We start from the raw sequence: 19,168 nt of genomic DNA on the forward strand, positions 1-19,168 counted from the left end.
TGTGCCCACGCCGGCCCTGCAGGAACACTAAAGCCACTTAAAATGTGCTGTGGGCGCTGATATTTCTTCCTCCTGGTTTGTAACAGCCTGTCTGTTTGCATCTGTGTCCACCTGTCTGCCCGTCCACCTGATTGGCTGCGTCCCTGTCCGTCTCGGAGCCTGATTGGCCGTCTCTCCCCGAAGCCTCAACCTGTGCGTCAGCCTGCCAGTGTGTCTCCTCCGTCTGTCTGCTGCGATAAAAATAGACCTCGTCTCCCCCGGCTAAACTATTTACCGTCGCAGCTTGAGTGCAATGGGTGCAACCTGCCAGGCGCTTCCCCCGTCCGAACACCGTGCACGGCCTGATAAGCGGGTGTTTAGCATGCTGCATATTTTCTCTAATATTAGTTTGTGAAAAGGACCAGCGTGTTTTACTTGTTCTGATGATCACCAGGAGAAGCCGACGATTATTAATCTGCCATTTTCTTCATACATTTTACTTTGTGCATAGTCTGGCAGAGAGCTCAGATTCATCTCAGTTCTTCCGTCAAATCTTTCCCTGCACTAAACATCCTGAAAAAACAGTCTCTGCAACTCTGAAAGTCTCTGTGTGGTCAACAGCAGACATGCATTATGCCCATATCGTGGTGTAAACCAATCAGAGATAGTCAAGGGCGGAGCCTCTCAGATGCCCACGCCCACGGTAAGATGTTCAGATATTAAGATGTTCAGTTCGAAGCCTTTGAGGCACTTTTAATTTTGACTTTCTTTTTATTTGATACATCTCGTAATATTTTAAGTTTAAATTTCAGCTCAGTGAAGCACAAGAACATGTTCAGTACTGTATTTTCCGCACTATAAGGCTCACTTAAAATCCTTTAATTTCCTCAAAAGTGCGCCTTATGTATGAATTCTGGTTGTGCTTACTGACCTCGAACTGATGTCATGTGCTACACGGCGCTCAGAAATCTGTCAAAACATTTTAGCTCGACTTTGCTAAGCTACGAAGCCGCACCGCTTGATGGATTGTTGGAGCATTACGGAGCCTCGCGGAGTGATACGTACTGTGATTCAACGTAATATTATATTATGTGTGTATAAGGACCACAAAATGGCTCCTGTTCGGAGACATGCTTACCTATGCTATCTCATCTGACTGTTTTGTTTCGCTTAATGTGCCTTATGGTCCGAAAAATACGGTAACTTATGGACAGCTATTAAATGAAGGCTGAAAATTTTGGGTGCACCTAACGCTGGTGCAGCCGTGACAAAAGGTTAGTCGAGAGGCCTGTAATATTAGGAGAAAGCTGCTCTTTCTAGTTTGCATTTGTACTCGGTGGTCAGGAATATCACACTGACGTTCATATAGGTTTTCCATATTGCAGCTTTAATCTCTCTGAAGCTATTCACTTAATCTGGACTGTTTTAAAGACTGTTGTGTTCTCTGTGTATGAGAAGCTGTAAGTAAAATATATCACACATGTGGTCTCCACAGGCCTCAGAGTCCACTGTGAGAGATCACACACATATTCCACTGTACAGAGTTCACATTCACGGAGCCACAGGACCTGATATTAACCCTAAAACATCTGAAAAGCAGATGTTTTAGCATTTTAGTTCTAAAATGCCCCTAAAAAAATAAATCATTATTTTTTTGATGCTATGGGAAATTTTCCATAATTCCTATTAAGACTTGGAGCTTTCTCATAGAACTGTTTTAAAGTGGTTCCCCATGGTGCCATCACATACCGGCTGGCACCGTGCACTGGTTCAGTATCAGTGATGCACATAATGGAAGGAAGTGAGTCTGTCTGAACTATGGCAGAGAGACGATAGCGTCAGTTTGCACTAAAGCATGAGGTCCAGTGCTTCCCTTTTCACTGTAGCATGAAAATGAAAGCACCAAAATATTCAGGGATGATGTTTGATCAGAAATGTCAGGAAAGGGAAGTGAATCCTTTTGGACTCACCTTCTGCTGTTTTTACAAACACCACGCTCAGTAATATGATTCCACAGCACAATTTATGAGTCAAAACAGAGCGCGGTGCCGTGCGGTGAGTGATTAATGAATGAAATCCGCGCTCGCTGTCCCAGAGAGCTAATGTCTGCTGCTGCAATTTGATATTTGTGCAGAAAATGAAAAGTCGGCATTGTGTCTTGTCAGAAAGGATTCCCTCGGAGAACAAAGATCGGAGTGAAGAGGAAGAATTTGAGATGTTTGGTAATGAAATTTATTCCCATCATTTCTGCACTCTGCCTCTTCAGCCTGATTAGACGAGCGAGACGCAGCAGGAGACGATCCAGAGACAAATCCCTGATGCGATCAGATTCATCATGTGGTACAAAGTCAGGGCTTTCACCCTGGAAACTGTAAAAACCGACTGAGTCGAGAAACAAACAAGAGGACATCATTTCCACCCAGGATGAGGACGATGCGTCTCCCTCACTAACTGTTCAACCATCAGGAACCAGACTGACTCAAATAATTCACGTTAGTGACATAAAAAAAGTCTTCAGATAGAATCAAACTACAATGAGACACAAAATGATGATAGAGAGGCTCCAAACAACAGATTTAAAACTACAAAGACTCAACATGTCAGCACAGAAACCCAAAAACACAACAGGCACCTCACGCGGTAACAAAAAGGCTCAAAATGCCAACAAAGCCTCAACCAGCCACAAAAAACTGCTTTCAGCTACTCTGTTATCCACAGGAAGTCAGCCCACGTTTGATTTAGCAGATTATTTTTACATCAGTCCCAGTTCTTCATGGAAATGTGTCAACCACTACAGTTTGTAGCAACAACGGAGACGCTCAAACTGCCAACTAAAGGAATCAAAGTGACAAGAAACAAGCTTGAAATGAAACAGGAAACCCCCAAAACATGACCACACTCAAAATCCAACAGTCTCAGAAACAAAGAGACAGCAACGTGATTCAAAGATACGGCAACAAAGACTCAAAAATAACAACAACAGACAAGAGAACAACGAAAGAACAAAGACAAGAAAAACAACAACATCAAAGACTCAAACAGCAACAAACGCTTGAAATAAAAACAGACATCAAAGAAATTCTGAACACCGAAAACTACAACAAAGAAATCCAAAATTGCAGGAACAAAGACTTAAAATGGCAACGCAGAGACACAGAAACACAACAAAGACACTTAAAACTACAACGAACAACACAATAACAACAAGAACGACAAAAAACAAAAACAGATTTAAAACAGCAACAATAAAGGATTCAAATAAACAACTGAAATTTAGAAAGATGAGGGCAACGAGGCCGAAGATGATCAAAAAGAAATTCCAAACAGCTTCTCCTAATATTTCGGAAGCTCGGGGGTCGGTCTGATTGTGGCTGTGCACGCAAACATACAAACCTGCTGTTCAAGCATTCATTTTATCAGTACAACAAAGACGCTTCATTTTCCTCCATCGCGAAGCCTCGCCGTCTCCATCTACAACAGCTCCCTGCCGCCGGGGATGCATTTGTCACAAATGTTCAGCAAAGCTTCCCTCACACACTTTCTCACACTCGCTCGCTGCCTGCTGTGAGTGTTTCTCATCCGTCAGCTGAATATGAGTGCTGTGGCTTGAAGGGGGCACCTGAAGAGATTGTAAAAGCCTGAACGGGGGCTTTATTTTTGGCTTCCTGGCACCAGCTCCAACCGTTGGTGCCGTGCAGCCTCGATGGAAGCTTTGATTTGATGTGACTTGATAGAAAAATAAATAAATATGGAACGAAGCTTTCTCTTGTGTGCAGAGACTTACAGATTACTCACATCCTGTTGTTCTCTATGTTTCAGTGTTTGAAGTTGACAGTATTCACTTATGTTCATCACCAGGTTTGCTCGTTTATCTGCTTCCTCAGAAAACCAGCACACGCCGTACTCCTGTACCTCTCCCACCCCCTGATGGACCATCAAAAGCCAGATTACAATCAAATTAGCAGAATTAAAGGTATATTTTATATTCTGTGCTTGTTTTCCTCTCCTGACACCTACACTGGCACCTTCATTACAGAAATCCTGGTTCCATTTTCCACTTGATAAAATGCCCGGATTTGTTGAAAACACACAAATCTATCACTCAACTTTGATTAGGGACACACTTCCCTGCAGGACGCGCGTCTCTTTCCAAGCCTCTCTCTAAAACATATTGCAGTAACATTCGGTCAGTTCCAAGCAGCCTCTGGGGCTCAAAAATGGAGCCAACGCTGTGCCGCCCAAAACTGCAGTTCCTCTAATGTCCACTTGAGGCTGGCTGCAGCAGTGAGTCAGACCCAATGTTAAAATGCCTGAAATTTACAGGAGAAATAAACATGTTTTGGTCTTTGTAGCTAATTTCCCCTTCATACAACATCTCAGGTGGCAAAGCGGGATTTCATTCACCCAATTTAAACTTTATTGAGGCTGAAAGATGCCGGCATGACCGCAGAGAGAGGCAGGTGTGCTGACAAAGATGGCCGTAGCTGTTAGCGGTCCGCTAGCTAACTGGAGACCCTGAACTGGACCGTTTGTGCTGTTGGAGCCTTTGTAATTAAATGATCTGACCTATAATGTGGCTGCTGTGCAGTAAATTTTAAAGCACGTCCACAAAGTCTGACCTCCAGTTTTGGCGAAATTCTAGGATTTTAATTATCTGTTGCTTAGAGGTGATTAAAAGGTGTGTGTGTACTTGTGTACTCCACCCTCCAAATACTGTCACTTCAAGCTTCAGAAAACCAGCATGAAAGATCTGCAGGTCTGCTCTGTCTGCAGGACACGCTGACGTCTTTTAGGGAGTCGGGACTGAGGACACTTTACGACACAGCGACGGCCTCTGCAGGCTTCTATGTGGTTGTTTGATGGAGAGGGACAAGACACAGATTAATAGACTAGTAATGAGTGCCAGCTCTGTCCTGGCCAGGCCCCTAGACTCCACAGAGGAGGTTGGTGAGTGGACGATGTCAGCCGAGCTAATGTCCTTTATGGACAACACCTCTCACCCCTGACTGTGGAGGCCTGATGTCTTAACTTTGAGCCGTGAAGCTTCATTCTGTGACGTTTGTTCATCAGATCAGCCTGAAGAAGCTGCTGCTTCATGTTTCAGTAACAGCGTCTGTGCTCACAGGGACGGGCAAACTAAATTCCCCTTCTTCCCACACACCACGAACAGAAATCAGACGACATGAATAAACGGACCTTGAGGCCAAAAATCAAATTAAACTGAAGATGATCATCTTCATGCATTAAACGCGTGAAGAGAAATCCGTGACTGAGCCAAAAGCGCTGTCAGTGGTTTAATCCAACACCCTGCAGGGCAGCTCAGAGAGAACAATGCAAACTGTTGTCGGATCTGTCGATCACTCAGTGACGGACTCGGTGAGCTGAAGAACTTCAGGAGAAAGCCAACTCGAAGGAGAGCGTGAGCACAAGCTTCAGAAATGCTGACTCTGAGCTGTACTGATAGAAAGCAGGACTAACACAGCAGAGGTCAAAGGTTAAACTCCCACGGGGCCAATCCGAGCTTTAGGTGTATGCAGTGGGTTTGCTGGCGAGTGTGCTCAGACTCACAAATGCCAAACTTTCACAAACTGAAAATAACAGCACTTCTTCAGGCACGATGCATTCTGGGAGGTTCCCCCTGTGGGACCTGAGAGGTTTTCTTTCCACTCAGCCGTCTCCCGGCTCAGCTCACAGCTGGATCGATTTGTTGATAAAGACTTCCATAACTAACATTCATGTGAAAGGTCAAAGTTTTAGATAATCAGATCAGTGCATGCACAAGAATCCCCGTGAGTCTGAAGCTCAGATTCTCACAGTTACTGTGGGGCGGGTCCTACAAAAGGCCACGCCCCATGGTAACTGCGAGGCGTGGATTTATTTGGATGTTCCTGAGCACTGATTGGCAGTTATCATGGCTTCCTGTCCAAATATGGTCATTTTCGGACAAAATGTTCAAAGTGTGACTTTGAAATGAGTCCAGACACAAATGTGCGACATCACGTTAAAAATGAGGAAACAAATTTAGTGCTGAAAACAGGTCAGTGTTACCAACATTTTTTTTTTTGCTTGATTTTGTTGTTTTCTCATATTTGTCCTATTTTTAGTCATGTAAATATTGCCACTTTTTTGCCCTCACAGAAAAACAGGTCTGGTTTTATGTGCCTCTGCGTTTACATGTAAACACACTGTGATCAGCACCATCCACAGTGAGCAGGCTACAGACGCTCCAGCACAAAAACAAGGGTCATAAATTGTCAGATGTTCCAGAGCCGGCAGCTTTTCACAGGTTTGTGAATGTTCAGGAAATGTTTGTTTACATCTCACAGTAAATAATTACTCCTCCATCACACCAATTGCAGCACACATGGACTCACACGCTGCACTTCAACGTGACGTCTAACTTAGAAAACACTCGTGTTTATGTAATATGAAACCCTTTTGAGGAACGCCCAGGTGGGACTGATGGGCTCACAGCTATGACCTCATGTCTGTGGTTTCATATAACGCTCACACGCCGTCCACGGCGACACACGTGCCGGACGATCAGAGCGTGCAGGATGTAGCGTAGCTGCTCGCCTTTGTCAGACAGAGAGGAGGGAGACGCAGAGCTGGGAGATGTTAAACAACAGCTTTCCTACATCGCCACCTTCTCCAGTCCAGGGCTGGTGTTGCTCCTCTTCCTGTGCTTCCTGTCTGCCTCTTACTGCTCCTCTGTGTGATCTTGGATCCGCTTCCTTTGAAGGGTAGCTCCTCATGTGGCTTCTCTTTTTTTTACATCCTTTGTTCTCCTTTGACTTCACCGGAGCCTTTCTCTGTTTCTCTGAGAGTTTAGTCTGAGCGCGCTCCCTCAGTCTTTGTCTTGTTTCCAATTTATTTGCAGAGTTCGGATCCTTTGCACCGCCTTTGGACATCCCACCTCGCACCCACAGCACCTTCTGTTTACTGCAAGACTTCAGAAAATAAAGTATTTGATTTTGTAACTGTTGTTCTGCCCCCTTTGGTGTCTGGATCATCACCTCATTGCAAAACCAACAAAAGAAAAACACCACAGGAAATACACAGCAGGCTCCAGATACACGGGATATATCTGACTGATCCTAACATCAGCAATCAGGCTAAGTGGTCACATGAAGCTGGTTATCAACTTAATAAATCCACCCGGTGCTTATTAATCTAACTAAGAGACAGAATATAACCAATTACTAAAATGCACAGGTCCACTTAGATAATCAGAAGTGTAATATTAGAAAAGCAGCAACAGACACGGTAATAAGCACTGTTTGAATGTTCGCGTCAAGTGCTTTGGTCACATAATTACAAATGTATATTCATATGTTTGGACGTACATGGAGTGAGTCTTAGCTGTGCAGCATAAGTCTCTGTGCAGATGTGGCCCTGTAATGTGGGCGAACACCAAAAACACAGGGGTAACCCTGGAGGTACCTCTCCCCGCTGCACAGTGAAGACCTCTGCAGCAGCTGCGCAACAACAGCAAAACACACACGAGTACATCTGAGAAACGTTTCGTGGAAATGCGGCCAGCAGCCGTTCAGATGCATCCGCCTCGATGGATCGACTTCCCTAGAGCTGCGAGCGTGAGCGAAAATCCAGCATCAGTCAGGGTGTGAATCAAAGCTGTGGAAACGGAGGAGACTCGTGAGTCAACGGGAGCAGAAGCTTTACCTCCACAACATCCTCAATAATTTAAAAAGCCCTTCAGGTGCGCAGCTATACCGGTGATGCTCCTGTCAGGCCATCCCGGCCACATCCAACTGGAAGACGGGACGGGGGAGCCATCAGCAACCATCGGCAGACTTATCGTTTTGAGGCGTCATTTCTGGTAAAATGTTTGTTGTTGCTTGAAAAGGCCGAGCTCCTCTGTGGTGCTTTTAATCAGAAGATTTACAGATGAGAAAGATATGACGAGAGGAACGGGAACGAAACTTCATTTTTCTTTTGACTGAAGCTTCAAACTTTATAAGCGTATTTTTAAGCAGCTGAGCTTTTATTAAGCGTTGTTTACAGATTGCATGAATAAGAAACAAGTTCAGCTGTTATGGTAAAAACGCGGCTCTCAAACTTCAAAGCAACTTAAAATATACCAACATAAAAATGTGATTTTGGTGTCTGACAGGCCTCAGGTGTATCCATCCATTCACTGCCTAAAGCTGCTCTCACGAGGATTATTACCCATTTATTTATTGTTGTAGTTATCATGTATATTCTGACGGCATCATTTTATGCTTCTGATGCATGCTGGTGCTCACATGACAATAAAACATGTGATCCCGCTGATGTTTGAGGAACAGGCCATCATAAAAAGTAATCGTTTATTACATGATGAAAGACACAGCGCTGAACTGAGATCAGATTTAATAAAGTATCTGCAGCCATGCATTATTAGATGAAGTGGCTACTGTGTTTATGTGAGAGTGAATTATTTTACACCAAATGTTATAAAGAATTAAAGGTTCGTAGAACTAAAGTGAAACAGGTCCAAAGCAGCTCAGAGGTCATTTGCATGAAAATTTAAATTTAATCCAAGCGCCCGCTTTAAAAAATAAAAACCGATGAAAGACTGAAGCTGCTCATGTCCACTCGATAAAAAGTTAATGCACAACCTGCAGGGAATGGCTGAGAATGTAAAAGGGTTCAGGGCGGCTGTTCAACAGGGTCCATGGAGCTCACGCTCATTTTAAACGTGCACTCCGCCGAGTCACATGTTCAACTATACAAGCTGCTGTTCTCCTCCTGCCTCGATGAGCAAAGCTGTTCTCGTTCTGCAGCTACCGTCTTTTATGTTTTCCCCAAATAAGGCACTTCTTAAAATGTGTTCCTCGGTCTTCAGATTGTAGATCAGGTCGGTGTGAGGGGCGGATCGCTGGGTTGTGGGGATGAACGGTCGGCTTCTCTGGTATTTTTATGCGATTTGATTTTTGCACTTCGGTTGGATCAATCGGATCAAAGCGTACGTTGCTAATCCAGTTTATAACGCAAGATCCAAAACGTCTAACAGCAAAGATGTGACCGCATCACTTCAGCATCGTTTCAGCATGCAGCGAAGGCTCGATGTCAGCAGTGCCGTCTCAGGATTGATGGACAGATGGATGAACAGATTTATCAACAGATCAATGGAGATTTTATGGATGGATGAAGCAGAAGGGAAGAGGAGGTCTGAGTGATGGACAACGGGATGTGGGAAGTACTTCTGCTTTGTTCAAACTGCTGTCAGCTTCCAAATGCTAGTCTTCTGAGCTCTGTTCAGACGCACCATAATCAGATAACAGGCTTACAGCCCTGCGCGTCACGCCTGTGTTTTCGCTTTATTTTTGAAAGTTCACAGTAAAAATTCCTGACAAACAGATCAGTTAGTTTACGATAGCGATGCACATTGCAGAGGTACACCAGGATGATGCGCCCAGCTGCAGGCGCAGAGCGTAATTAAGTTCACATCCTGGTGTGAAATGGTTTCCTCTTCCTGCGCTGCCACACTGATCAAGCGTAATCCTTCGGCGGCGCACCCGGGGAACTCGCGGAGAGGCAAGATGCTCTTACTCGCCGCACGCACGGATTCATTTATAATTAGAACGGCACTCACATTTCTGTCCTGCTCAGCATCTCCAGCGCGCTGCAGGACTCATCTAAAGCTGCAGCCTAATGATGCAAGAAAACACAGTGCTGTGGTATTAACAGCCATCTAACAGCCTCTTGACTGCTGTATGTCTTACACAATGGCTTTCCATTAAAGTCCTGCTGGTGTTTTGCTGTTTACGCTTGTGATTACATCACGACACCAGCTTTACTGGATGCTGAAACAATTACTCGATTTAATCAATTAGCCACCTGACTGAGAATTAATCGGCCTCTGTGCTGGGAATCGTGTCTGAAAAACCTCTGTAATATTGTTAGGCCCCTTTGTGTGCAACTTGATTTTATAAACCTTCATTAAAAAGTTCATAAGATGCTAAAAAAAACAGAATATTAAAAGATCTGAATGTGCAGCATCTTCAATCTCTGAGTTAATACTTTCAATCATAAAGCAGCTGCACAGGTCAGAGGCAACCTGTCGCCACAACATCATGGTGCGACTCAGACCGACTGCAATCACTCGCAGACACGCTGGAAACGGTTTGCAGTTAATCTGAGTTTGTGCTGATGAACACAACTCATCTCTGCACTCGACTGAACGGGTTCCACACAGCTGGGTTCTGCTTAAGGTTCCATATAACTGCTGATTTGTGGTTTTCACTGATTGTCACAGTTAATAATCATATTATCAAACTGACTTAACTGATGGGAGACAGACTGTCTCCACCTGTCTCCTTCGATCTGACTGTGATCACTGACCTTTCCCCCCCATGTGACCGTAGCACGGGACAAATGATTCTGCAGCATTAAATAAGGGAACAGCTCAGAGCTCCAGATTAGGGGACCGTGCATGGTGTAAAATGACAAGTTAAAATAAAAATATGGAGTAAAAACAGATCAAACTTCACGTTTTCACATTTCATGAACATTTACGGAAACACAACGAAGAAGCTGAGATGTCAACAGCACGTCTCGGTTTTTGTGCATTGGTGCAACCACAATCGTCGCATTACAAACTACAGTTTACTTCCTGGAAGTCGCATTTATGATCCAAGCAATTAATCGAGATCTGAAAATATTTGGAACTTTCAGACGTCGTTGTGCCGCCTCTCTCGCGTCGTGAGACCGATGCGTCTTTGTAGACGTTAGCTCCCGCCGGGGGCCGTTTCCCTGGATGGCAGCCATGTTTACGCGTGCACAATCTGATTAAAACTGAGATTAGAGCTTCAAGGTGATCCGATCCTGACGAGCGTTTTGTGGATCAAAGGTTTCAACAGATTCAATAATTCTGATACGTGCAGAATTGTCCATCTTCCCAGAAATAGTAGAAGTTGTGATTTCCGACTGTCAGGATTTCTCACACTGACACAGACCAGTTTTCTGTCACTCCCACCACGTCTACCACTAAACTAACTGACCTGCACCATAAGGATAAATTCTCTCCAAACATGAGAAGAAGTGTTTGCACAAATCCAATTAATGATTGACGCAACCACCTGGAAATGTTGAAAATCTTCTGACTGGCTTGTTTACATAAAGCATTTTTATTCCTATCAGACCTTTGATCCGGTTACGCGCGTCCATGTAAACATGGCTAATGTGTCAAGACACTGCTGCTGATGTATACCTGGAAAGGTTTGGCAAAAGGCATTTATGTGTGAACACGCTGTGATCCTGCTGAGAACATTAAGAAGCTCTGCCAGTCAATCACAACAGCGAGGACCGGTGACAGTCCTTCCTCTGCCAGTGACACATCAGACTGTGCACAGAAGGAGCAGCACATCAGGCAGTCGTGCATATTATGAATTTATATCATGGCGGTTTGAAAAGCACGTAAATTATTAAACAGGGCAGGTTGATTGAGTTCAGCTGAGCCAACCATCCACCGCATCTCTGCTTCCAAGTCCTTTAAACGGCTCCTCAAATGTAGTTTGTCCTCGGCTCGCTGCACCCCGACAGAACAATACTCTCATCAAATGCACAGTGACAACTCCTCTTATTTACAGCTGCAGCTCGCACCGAGCGAGCGGCAAAGGGTGGGTGAGGAAGACAATGGCTGAGGAGGGAGATGGACGGGAGAGAGGAAGACCGAGGCAACACTGTGGATCGGGAAACTCTGAAGAATAACGTCGGCACTTCACTCCAGCGATGGCAAATCGGGACAAAGCTTATCGATAACAGGTGCGAATTCACACCCGCCCACACAGGGCTCGGGTAAGTACAGCACAGCAGGCTCGTTTAGCCCATTTCTCAGGTGTAATGTGGTATTTATAAGCCTCCAGGGACGGCGCTCCCCCCCCCCCCCCCCCCCCAGCGCTCCTCTCCTCCAGGGAGGGAAGAGAAAAACAAAAACCAGCCTAGAGAGGTTTGGAAACGTGCTTTCCCCGTCATAACAACAAACCGCTGCCATCACGATAACTAGGCCTGGACGTTCTCCTCATCGTCATCTTCACATTATTTCTGCCACGTCACCACCACTGGTGTCATTATCCACATCCACAGCGTTATAATCCCAGCAAAGATACTTTGAATCAAAGGGGCATGAATGTTACGCTGCACCGCTCAGTGTCTTCAGCACCCAGAAACATCTTTTGTTTAACAGTGACTCAGCTGATTGGCTGCTAACCTGACATTGGTTAACACTGGGTTAATCATCTGTTTATGAAGCAGCAGCACAACAGCAGCAGCAGCGCCGGCCCACACAACAGTTGTTTGTTTCTTCTAGTCGCAAATCCTTGGATTGAAACACATTTGTAGGTTTGCAGGCTGCAGAAATTTGACCAATTGTGTAAACAGGCGAACAGACAAAGGAGCGCGGACGAGCGAGTCAGCCTCCTTCTGCCTCCGCTCCCCCTCTTTCTCTGCCTGTCTGCACAGAGAAGCATCTGTGTTTTCACTCCTGAGCGGCGGCGTGCCCACCGCTGCAGGGCTGCGTGTTTGTGTCACCGCGGCAGCCTGAAGGTCGCTGCTCGGCCACGAGGCGCCGAAGGGTTCGGAGTGACGGCTGAGTGTCGAGAGATCGATAACTTTCTTTTTCTTTGAATCGCGAAAGCAGGGCATCGTATCAACCACAGTCACCCAGCCTCAAACCCAGAGGTCTTCATGTTTTTGCGTGCCAACGAGGACATCTGAAGCCTGGCTATGAGTCACTGTAATCACTGCAGCGCTGATTTGAAATGAACAGTTTTCCCGTCACGTCCGTTTTGTTGTGAGCACGAACAAAGGAAAATTAAAGTTGAGGAATTACCTCATGCAGTGCAAGTGAAATATCAACATTAACAGGTGACATATTAATAATCTCATGTGGAGAAACAATGAATTTAATTTGAGTAACTGACAGTGTGCAATACTTAAAATAGGCTGAATTCATTCATTCATTTATTCACGATCTGCCACTTCATCATTATTAACTGGTAAATTAAGAAAATGAACTACAAGTGTCACTGCATGCGCTAATCAGAATGAACTAACTGTAAATATGATACTAGTTCAATGAGTGCTTCTGTGGTGGTTTTCACATCTGCATTTATTCATTTATTTGCATTTTTAAAAGATTTTTTCAAGAAGAACCGTTAAATAAAAACTCAATTCCGTGTTTTTACCATTTAAGGTAGAACGTCATTAAGAGCTTTAACCTCCTAGGACCTGGCGTCCACACATTTTGGGTTATTTAGACCAAAATACTCAATTTTGCTCTAGAAGGGCCTGATATCCACCTACGAGGACATTATGCTGCTACTGTTCTATCAAAATCTTAAACGAATATCCTCATATGTGGCTCTTATTTTTCTTAAAAACAAAAATAAGGTAAAAAATAAAATCTGGTAATTCTTTGTTTTTACATTCATCGGGCCCCAATCAGCCCAAATATCAAAGAGAAATTAAAAATGAATGCAGTGGAAGAGTTCAGGTCTTAGGAGGTTAATGTCTCTATAATGAAGAAAAAGTTCATCCATGCAAAACAATCCATTTAAAAACTTTATTTATTTAATTCATCTATTAATTGCTCTCTTTGAAGTCATCAATATGCAACATTTCATGGTTAGAAATGAGCAAAACGAAGCTTTCTAGTGTTTTGTTTTCACATCAGTGATGTCACAGGATTTCTCCTGCATAGAGAAGTATATTTAAGGCTGGAGTAGCTAAATGTCATTCATTTATTTAAAGGCATCAGTATTTATTTGAAGGCAGTCACTTTAAGTTGCAAAGACAAAATAAATGTGCCTGTGTATTTCAGGGTGAGACCAAATGTTTTTAATATGGAGAACTTGGAAATTGTGATTCAGCGTAAACTTGCAATTTCTTTATTACATTTTGCACCAGTGTTCGGGGGGTTTGCTGACAGAAGTGTGCGGAATAACCCTCTGCTTCGTTTGCTTCTCTTTCACCCTGAGAGGGCGTTTAATGAGAATGAAATTAAAGTAAAGCCCTTTTGTTTTAGAATTAGCTTTAATTTTAACATTGTGTGTTCACTAATCAAATATAAGCTTCGCTTTTCTTTGCGGGATTAGAAATATCAGGAAACGCATCGTTTTCATCAAACGAGCTAATACAGACTCACGGCACAGCCTTCCTCCCAAACCTCCAAGTACTGAGACTGCAAACCTCATTACATCCCAGCAGGAGAACTCACAATTTCAAACTTTCACATGATGAGCAGCAGCATGTGAAGCAGACACATGAATAAACGGCACCTGTGACGTGATCAAAAGCTTCCCAGAAAAACATGAAGGCCTGCACAGATGTGACCTCTGCAGCCTCAGCTGTCACACAAAGACTTCAGCATGCTCAGGCAGAAACACACACGCACACAACATCAGCAATCAAACAACTTCCACAATCCATGTGACGGCTGGAGCTTCAAGACCGAAGCTGTTAGGAGTCACCCGGTTCCACGTCCGCTGCCTCCCCACGTCTTCCCTGCAGGGGTTTCAGTAGTTCGAGCTTCAGTGGTTTTCTCAGCCCCGACCGCGTCCTCCAACTAAACACTCATATCTGACAGTTGTTTCTAAAATAACCCTGTAATCCTGAAAGTACCAGTTTAGAGTTCAGGGCACATACGTGCACTTATTTACACCGCTGCTAGAAGTCGTTTAAACCTGAAACTTAACGGCATGTTGCAATAAGCTGCTGCACAAACATGTTGTTTGTTAAGCCTCAAAATGTAAAAAAACCCCAAAAACTTAGCAAACAATATAAACAATGCATCGATTTTAACAGTAAGAAACAAATGACGTGATGAACTGCCAAAAACTGCAGTTCCTCCAACGTCCAGCAGAGGCTGCAATAAATAGGCTCAAATAAACTTGTTTACAGCCTGATATATACAAATAAATAAATACTTTCAGAACAACTGTAGAGGACCTGAAAATGTTTTTATAAATAACATCTGTTGTTTTTCATCTGCTTAGATTGAATGAAGGTTTAAACTTTGCATTATTAGAGGCGTGGCCTCTCTGATTGACAGCCTATGGATGCAGCTTGTTAACTAAGATAGCTAGTATTGATAATTTAGTAATCCACTACTGCGAAACACATGTGGCCACTTGTGGCTCCATGAAAACTAACATGGCGAAGTCAGAAAGCCACAGCTTAAAAATGCTGTGGCTGCTTCCATCTTTTACATACAGTCTGTGTTTGGTACAGACTGTATGTCACATCGAACATTTAATGTTGACCAAAGGCAGCTGAAACTTAAACAAGGCAAACAGCGGTGACTTTTAAAAACTGATAAAAAGTCGTTGATGTTTATTTTTTCCATGAAAAAACAATGAAAAAGACCAGATTCCATTTTATTCCATGAAGTCACTAACATTTAAAATTTAGAGGGCTTTTAAGTTTTCAGCGAGATGTTAGGGGACATCACCCTGAGCGGAACATTTGTGGAAAGGCATTCAAATGAAACTGAACAACTATTCTGAGAGTACTGATAATGTTTTTGCAGCATGTGTTGAGTAAACGCAGCTGAAACAAACACCGTCCTGAGTAACTCGTATTCATTTTTGTTATTTTTATTTCTTTATAAGAAAATGTTGGAAAATAAAAAGCGACAAATATCTGCAGAGCTCCGCGGGTCAGAGGAGACGTGTGTTTCTGTTCATCACACATCAGCGTCATTACAATATTTCGGGTTTGTGGAGCCTTAAACAAAGACTTCACCTTCAGCTCTGCGACACGTCACGATGGTGCGGGTTTGTGTGTGTGTGTGGGGGGGGGCGGCACGGCTCATTGGTTGTTTGTCTCAGTTGGAACCGCTGCAGCTCAGACGGGTCTGTGACTTCACAGCCGCGCGCGGCACAGCCACGGGCGCCCCTTTGTCTCTACCAAAGTGTCACTTCACAAAGACCACGCGCCGAAAACACCCACTCTCATCACGCGTGACCCAAACGCTCAGCCAGGTATCATCCTGCCTCTCAGCAAACATCGCAGGGCCGCACGTGCGCTCTCCACACTTGAACTTTCTGTGCGGCCCGAGACAAAGCCCGGCCCTCGTGCACGAGCAGAACAGGTCTGAGCATCCGCGCGCACCTCTCCTCCGACTCCCAGCCAGCTCCATGAATTATGGAGGGAGGCTATATTTGGAGTGTGGAGGCCGAGGGAAGGGGCTCGCTGTGCTGCTGGAGCTTTGTTCACTGTACGCGCTCATCATTTATTGACTGGTGCCACGCGCGCTCTCCTGCACGCGCACATTCACCCTCAGTTCTAATTAGGGGATGATGGGGGGGGGGGGTTAACAGCTGTCCATCAGCTCCCCCAAAACGCGCGTGTCCCAGCCGAGAGTTTCTCACACTTGCTTCATCATTTAGGACCTACTCCTCCTCCACCTCCTCCGCACAGCCAGAGGAGGAGGACAGCCAGATATCTGCGATCCACGCGTGACGAGACAAAAAACTACCAGGAGCGTTCACGAGTAAAGGCAGCGGGCATCCCCCCAGGATGGGAACAAAAGACCCTCTCTGACTCCCGGGGGGTGGGGGGCTGTCACTTTAGAGTGAGGTTCGAGGCTGGGGAGGGAGATGATTTTTTTTTTTTTTTTTTTGGGGGGGGGGGGGGCACGGACGTGAAAAACATCCCGAGGACCGCACGACTCTCTGCTCCAGCCTGCGCGCGTTAACGCGGGGAGTGATGACGGCGTGGGTGTTTACCCCACGTTAACACACGCACGCACACCTCCTCACTCACCTCCACGATGAACGTCTTCTCCTCCCCGCACGCGGAAACGACCCAGAACAAAAGCGGGAAGTAGCAGGTCTTCCAGCAGAACCCCGGGAGCCCCGCTTTCCTCCTCCTGCGCCTCACTCCTCCACCTCCGCCTCCTCCTCCCGTCGCCATGGCTGTATCCCCGAATTCCCCCCCTCCTCCGCCTCCGCTTCCCGCCGGTGATGTCCAGGCTCCTGCTACGCTCTTTTACCGGAGGAAACGGTCCGTGCGCTCCTGCTTCATCCCGGCCACGGTCACTCGCGTCTCCTCCTCTCCGGGTTCCACGCACCGCTGCTGTGATCGCGCTGTGGGTTCGCTTCACTTGAGGGGCGAGCGGCTCACGCAGGTGCAGCGGGAACAGCTGAAGGAAGCCTGGCTACAGTAACGCGGGGATGCTGCTCCGGTCTGTCCGGTAACAGCAAGGAGGAGAAGGGGGAGGGACCGAGAGAGGGAGAGAGAGAGGAGGAGAGAGATGGATGTTGTGATGGATGTTGTTGCAGTACCTCTTTGCCCACACCAGGAGCGCTGCAGACGCAGAGGACTCGTCTGCGCGTGTTTTATCGTCCCTTAGAGGGTCGAGATTTCAGAATCAGAAAGCTGGTTTGGACGTTGGGGTTGAAGTGGGCTCGTTTCTAATGGAAAAAAGTAATAAAGAAGTCATGGAAACTTTACATTTCCACACATTACACAAAGATGATGCTTGAGAGGTGCGGTCAATGGATGAGAGGCGTTGTGTTTAAAGTCAGAGTCGTGAAGGTCGCCTAGAAACATTTTCAAGGACAGGATGTCTCTGTCAGGATGATCCCACACTGCTTCAGTAATGCTGGGGCCCGGGCTCTGGGGGGGCCCATCCACGACTGATACTGTGTGTGTTTTATATCCACTTTATTTCACTGCACTGCCAGGGTTTGGCATCATTGTCCTGCTGAAAATCAAAGTTTACAGATAGCAGATCAGACTCTGGTGGTCCTTTTCTGAGTTCATAATTCATCAGTTTATTAAAGATCTCCAAAACCACTGACCGACATGATGCTGAAACCATGACAGAGCCTCCGCCCGGCCTCACAGATGGCTGCAGACTCTCAGTGTTGGACCTCCTCCTACATACTGACCATTATGTGGATCCATCTCTCCATCAGACCTGTTCCTCTGATCTTCAGTTCAGTTCTTGTATAATTTTCATGCCTCAGTTTTCCTTTATTAAGAACGGCTTCCTGACAGCTGCCAGTCACTGAGACATTTCTGATAATCAGCTAAACGTGCAGATCATCTCTCAGGTCCTGTGTCAGGGCTTTGCCGGATTTCTTCCCGTTTCTTAAGAACATGAATTTCAGATGCTGTTCATTTACTCTTCCACGTCTTCAGTTTCTTCACGTGTTTAAGGACACACTGCACACGCTGCAGAGATATAACAGGTTACAGGCTAAAAGCTCTTTGGGAGTCACTGTGTTGGTGCAAAAATACTATTTTTCATCAAACTGCGTTATCTTTGATCTAATTTAGATCTAATTTAACATTGATTAGGTTTTAGGTTGATCTTATGCGTAGATGCAACACTGGCTCTTCCAGTGAGTTAGGCGTTTTGACCTTGAATGACTCAAAGGTTCATAAACAAAAGAATATACTTTCAAATGAGTCAGGACGGGAAAAGAGTTGTGAAATTTGGAGAACTCACTTAAAAAAACAAAAACAAAAAAAAAAAAAGACAGTCCGGCTCTTTGGAAGCAAAATCTAAAGGCATGAGGTGTGGAGGTTTGACACCTGTGTGTAAGCAGCACATTAATGATGCCACCAAACGAAGTGCAAACTGTGTGTTGCATTACCACATGAATATGAATGCATGAATATGTTTTTACGCTTGGTCCTAATTAGCTGCCGAGTCTGTTTTGCACTGCTGTGGTTGGTAATAGAAAGAAAATCAGCCAGGCTGTTTCCACTCAGAATATTCAGTCAGTGAAATTAATTTCACTTTGAATTCAGCCTGATTTCCAAGCTCACCTCTGGGACGGCGTCTGAGCTGAACTCGCCGAGTATCTTGTGATATTTGAACGTGTCAAGATCTCGGAGCTCGAGTGTGCAGACGTTGGCTCTGTGATGAAAGTCGGACGGAAGTAAGTGAGGCAGCGTTCAGAGTGCTGTTCAATTATTGCTCAATTGTTCAATCATCACTCATTCAGGTGAGAAGAGACTTAATGTCATACATAATTTAAATTGAAATAAAAAACAGCTCCACCACCATCGTCGCCTTAAAATAAGGACTTCACTGTGTGGTCTGATCACCAAAACCTTCTTCATCATATGCGCCATCAAATAAACCACTTAATGTATATTTATGCCTTTCAAACGAGTCTTTACTGATTGAAATTCGCCCACAGAGGACTCGTCTCCATTTAAAGAGGCT

General features: G+C 45.0%; 1 protein-coding gene across 1 annotated transcript in view; it reads right to left on the bottom strand.

Moving 5' to 3' along the window:
• The window catches only part of mmp24 (matrix metallopeptidase 24), an 85,428-nt gene extending 68,275 nt beyond the window's left edge, over positions 1–17,153 (bottom strand). The window contains exon 1 of the mRNA XM_080892784.1: positions 16,750–17,153. Coding sequence (XP_080748910.1) covers positions 16,750–16,899 — 150 coding nt within the window. The 5' untranslated portion in view covers positions 16,900–17,153. The remainder of the gene's footprint in view (positions 1–16,749) is intronic.
• Positions 17,154–19,168: the final 2,015 nt, after the last annotated feature.

This window comes from Rhamphochromis sp. 'chilingali', assembly GCF_963969265.1.
Source record: "Rhamphochromis sp. 'chilingali' genome assembly, chromosome: 9".
Taxonomy (NCBI): domain Eukaryota; kingdom Metazoa; phylum Chordata; class Actinopteri; order Cichliformes; family Cichlidae; genus Rhamphochromis; species Rhamphochromis sp. 'chilingali'.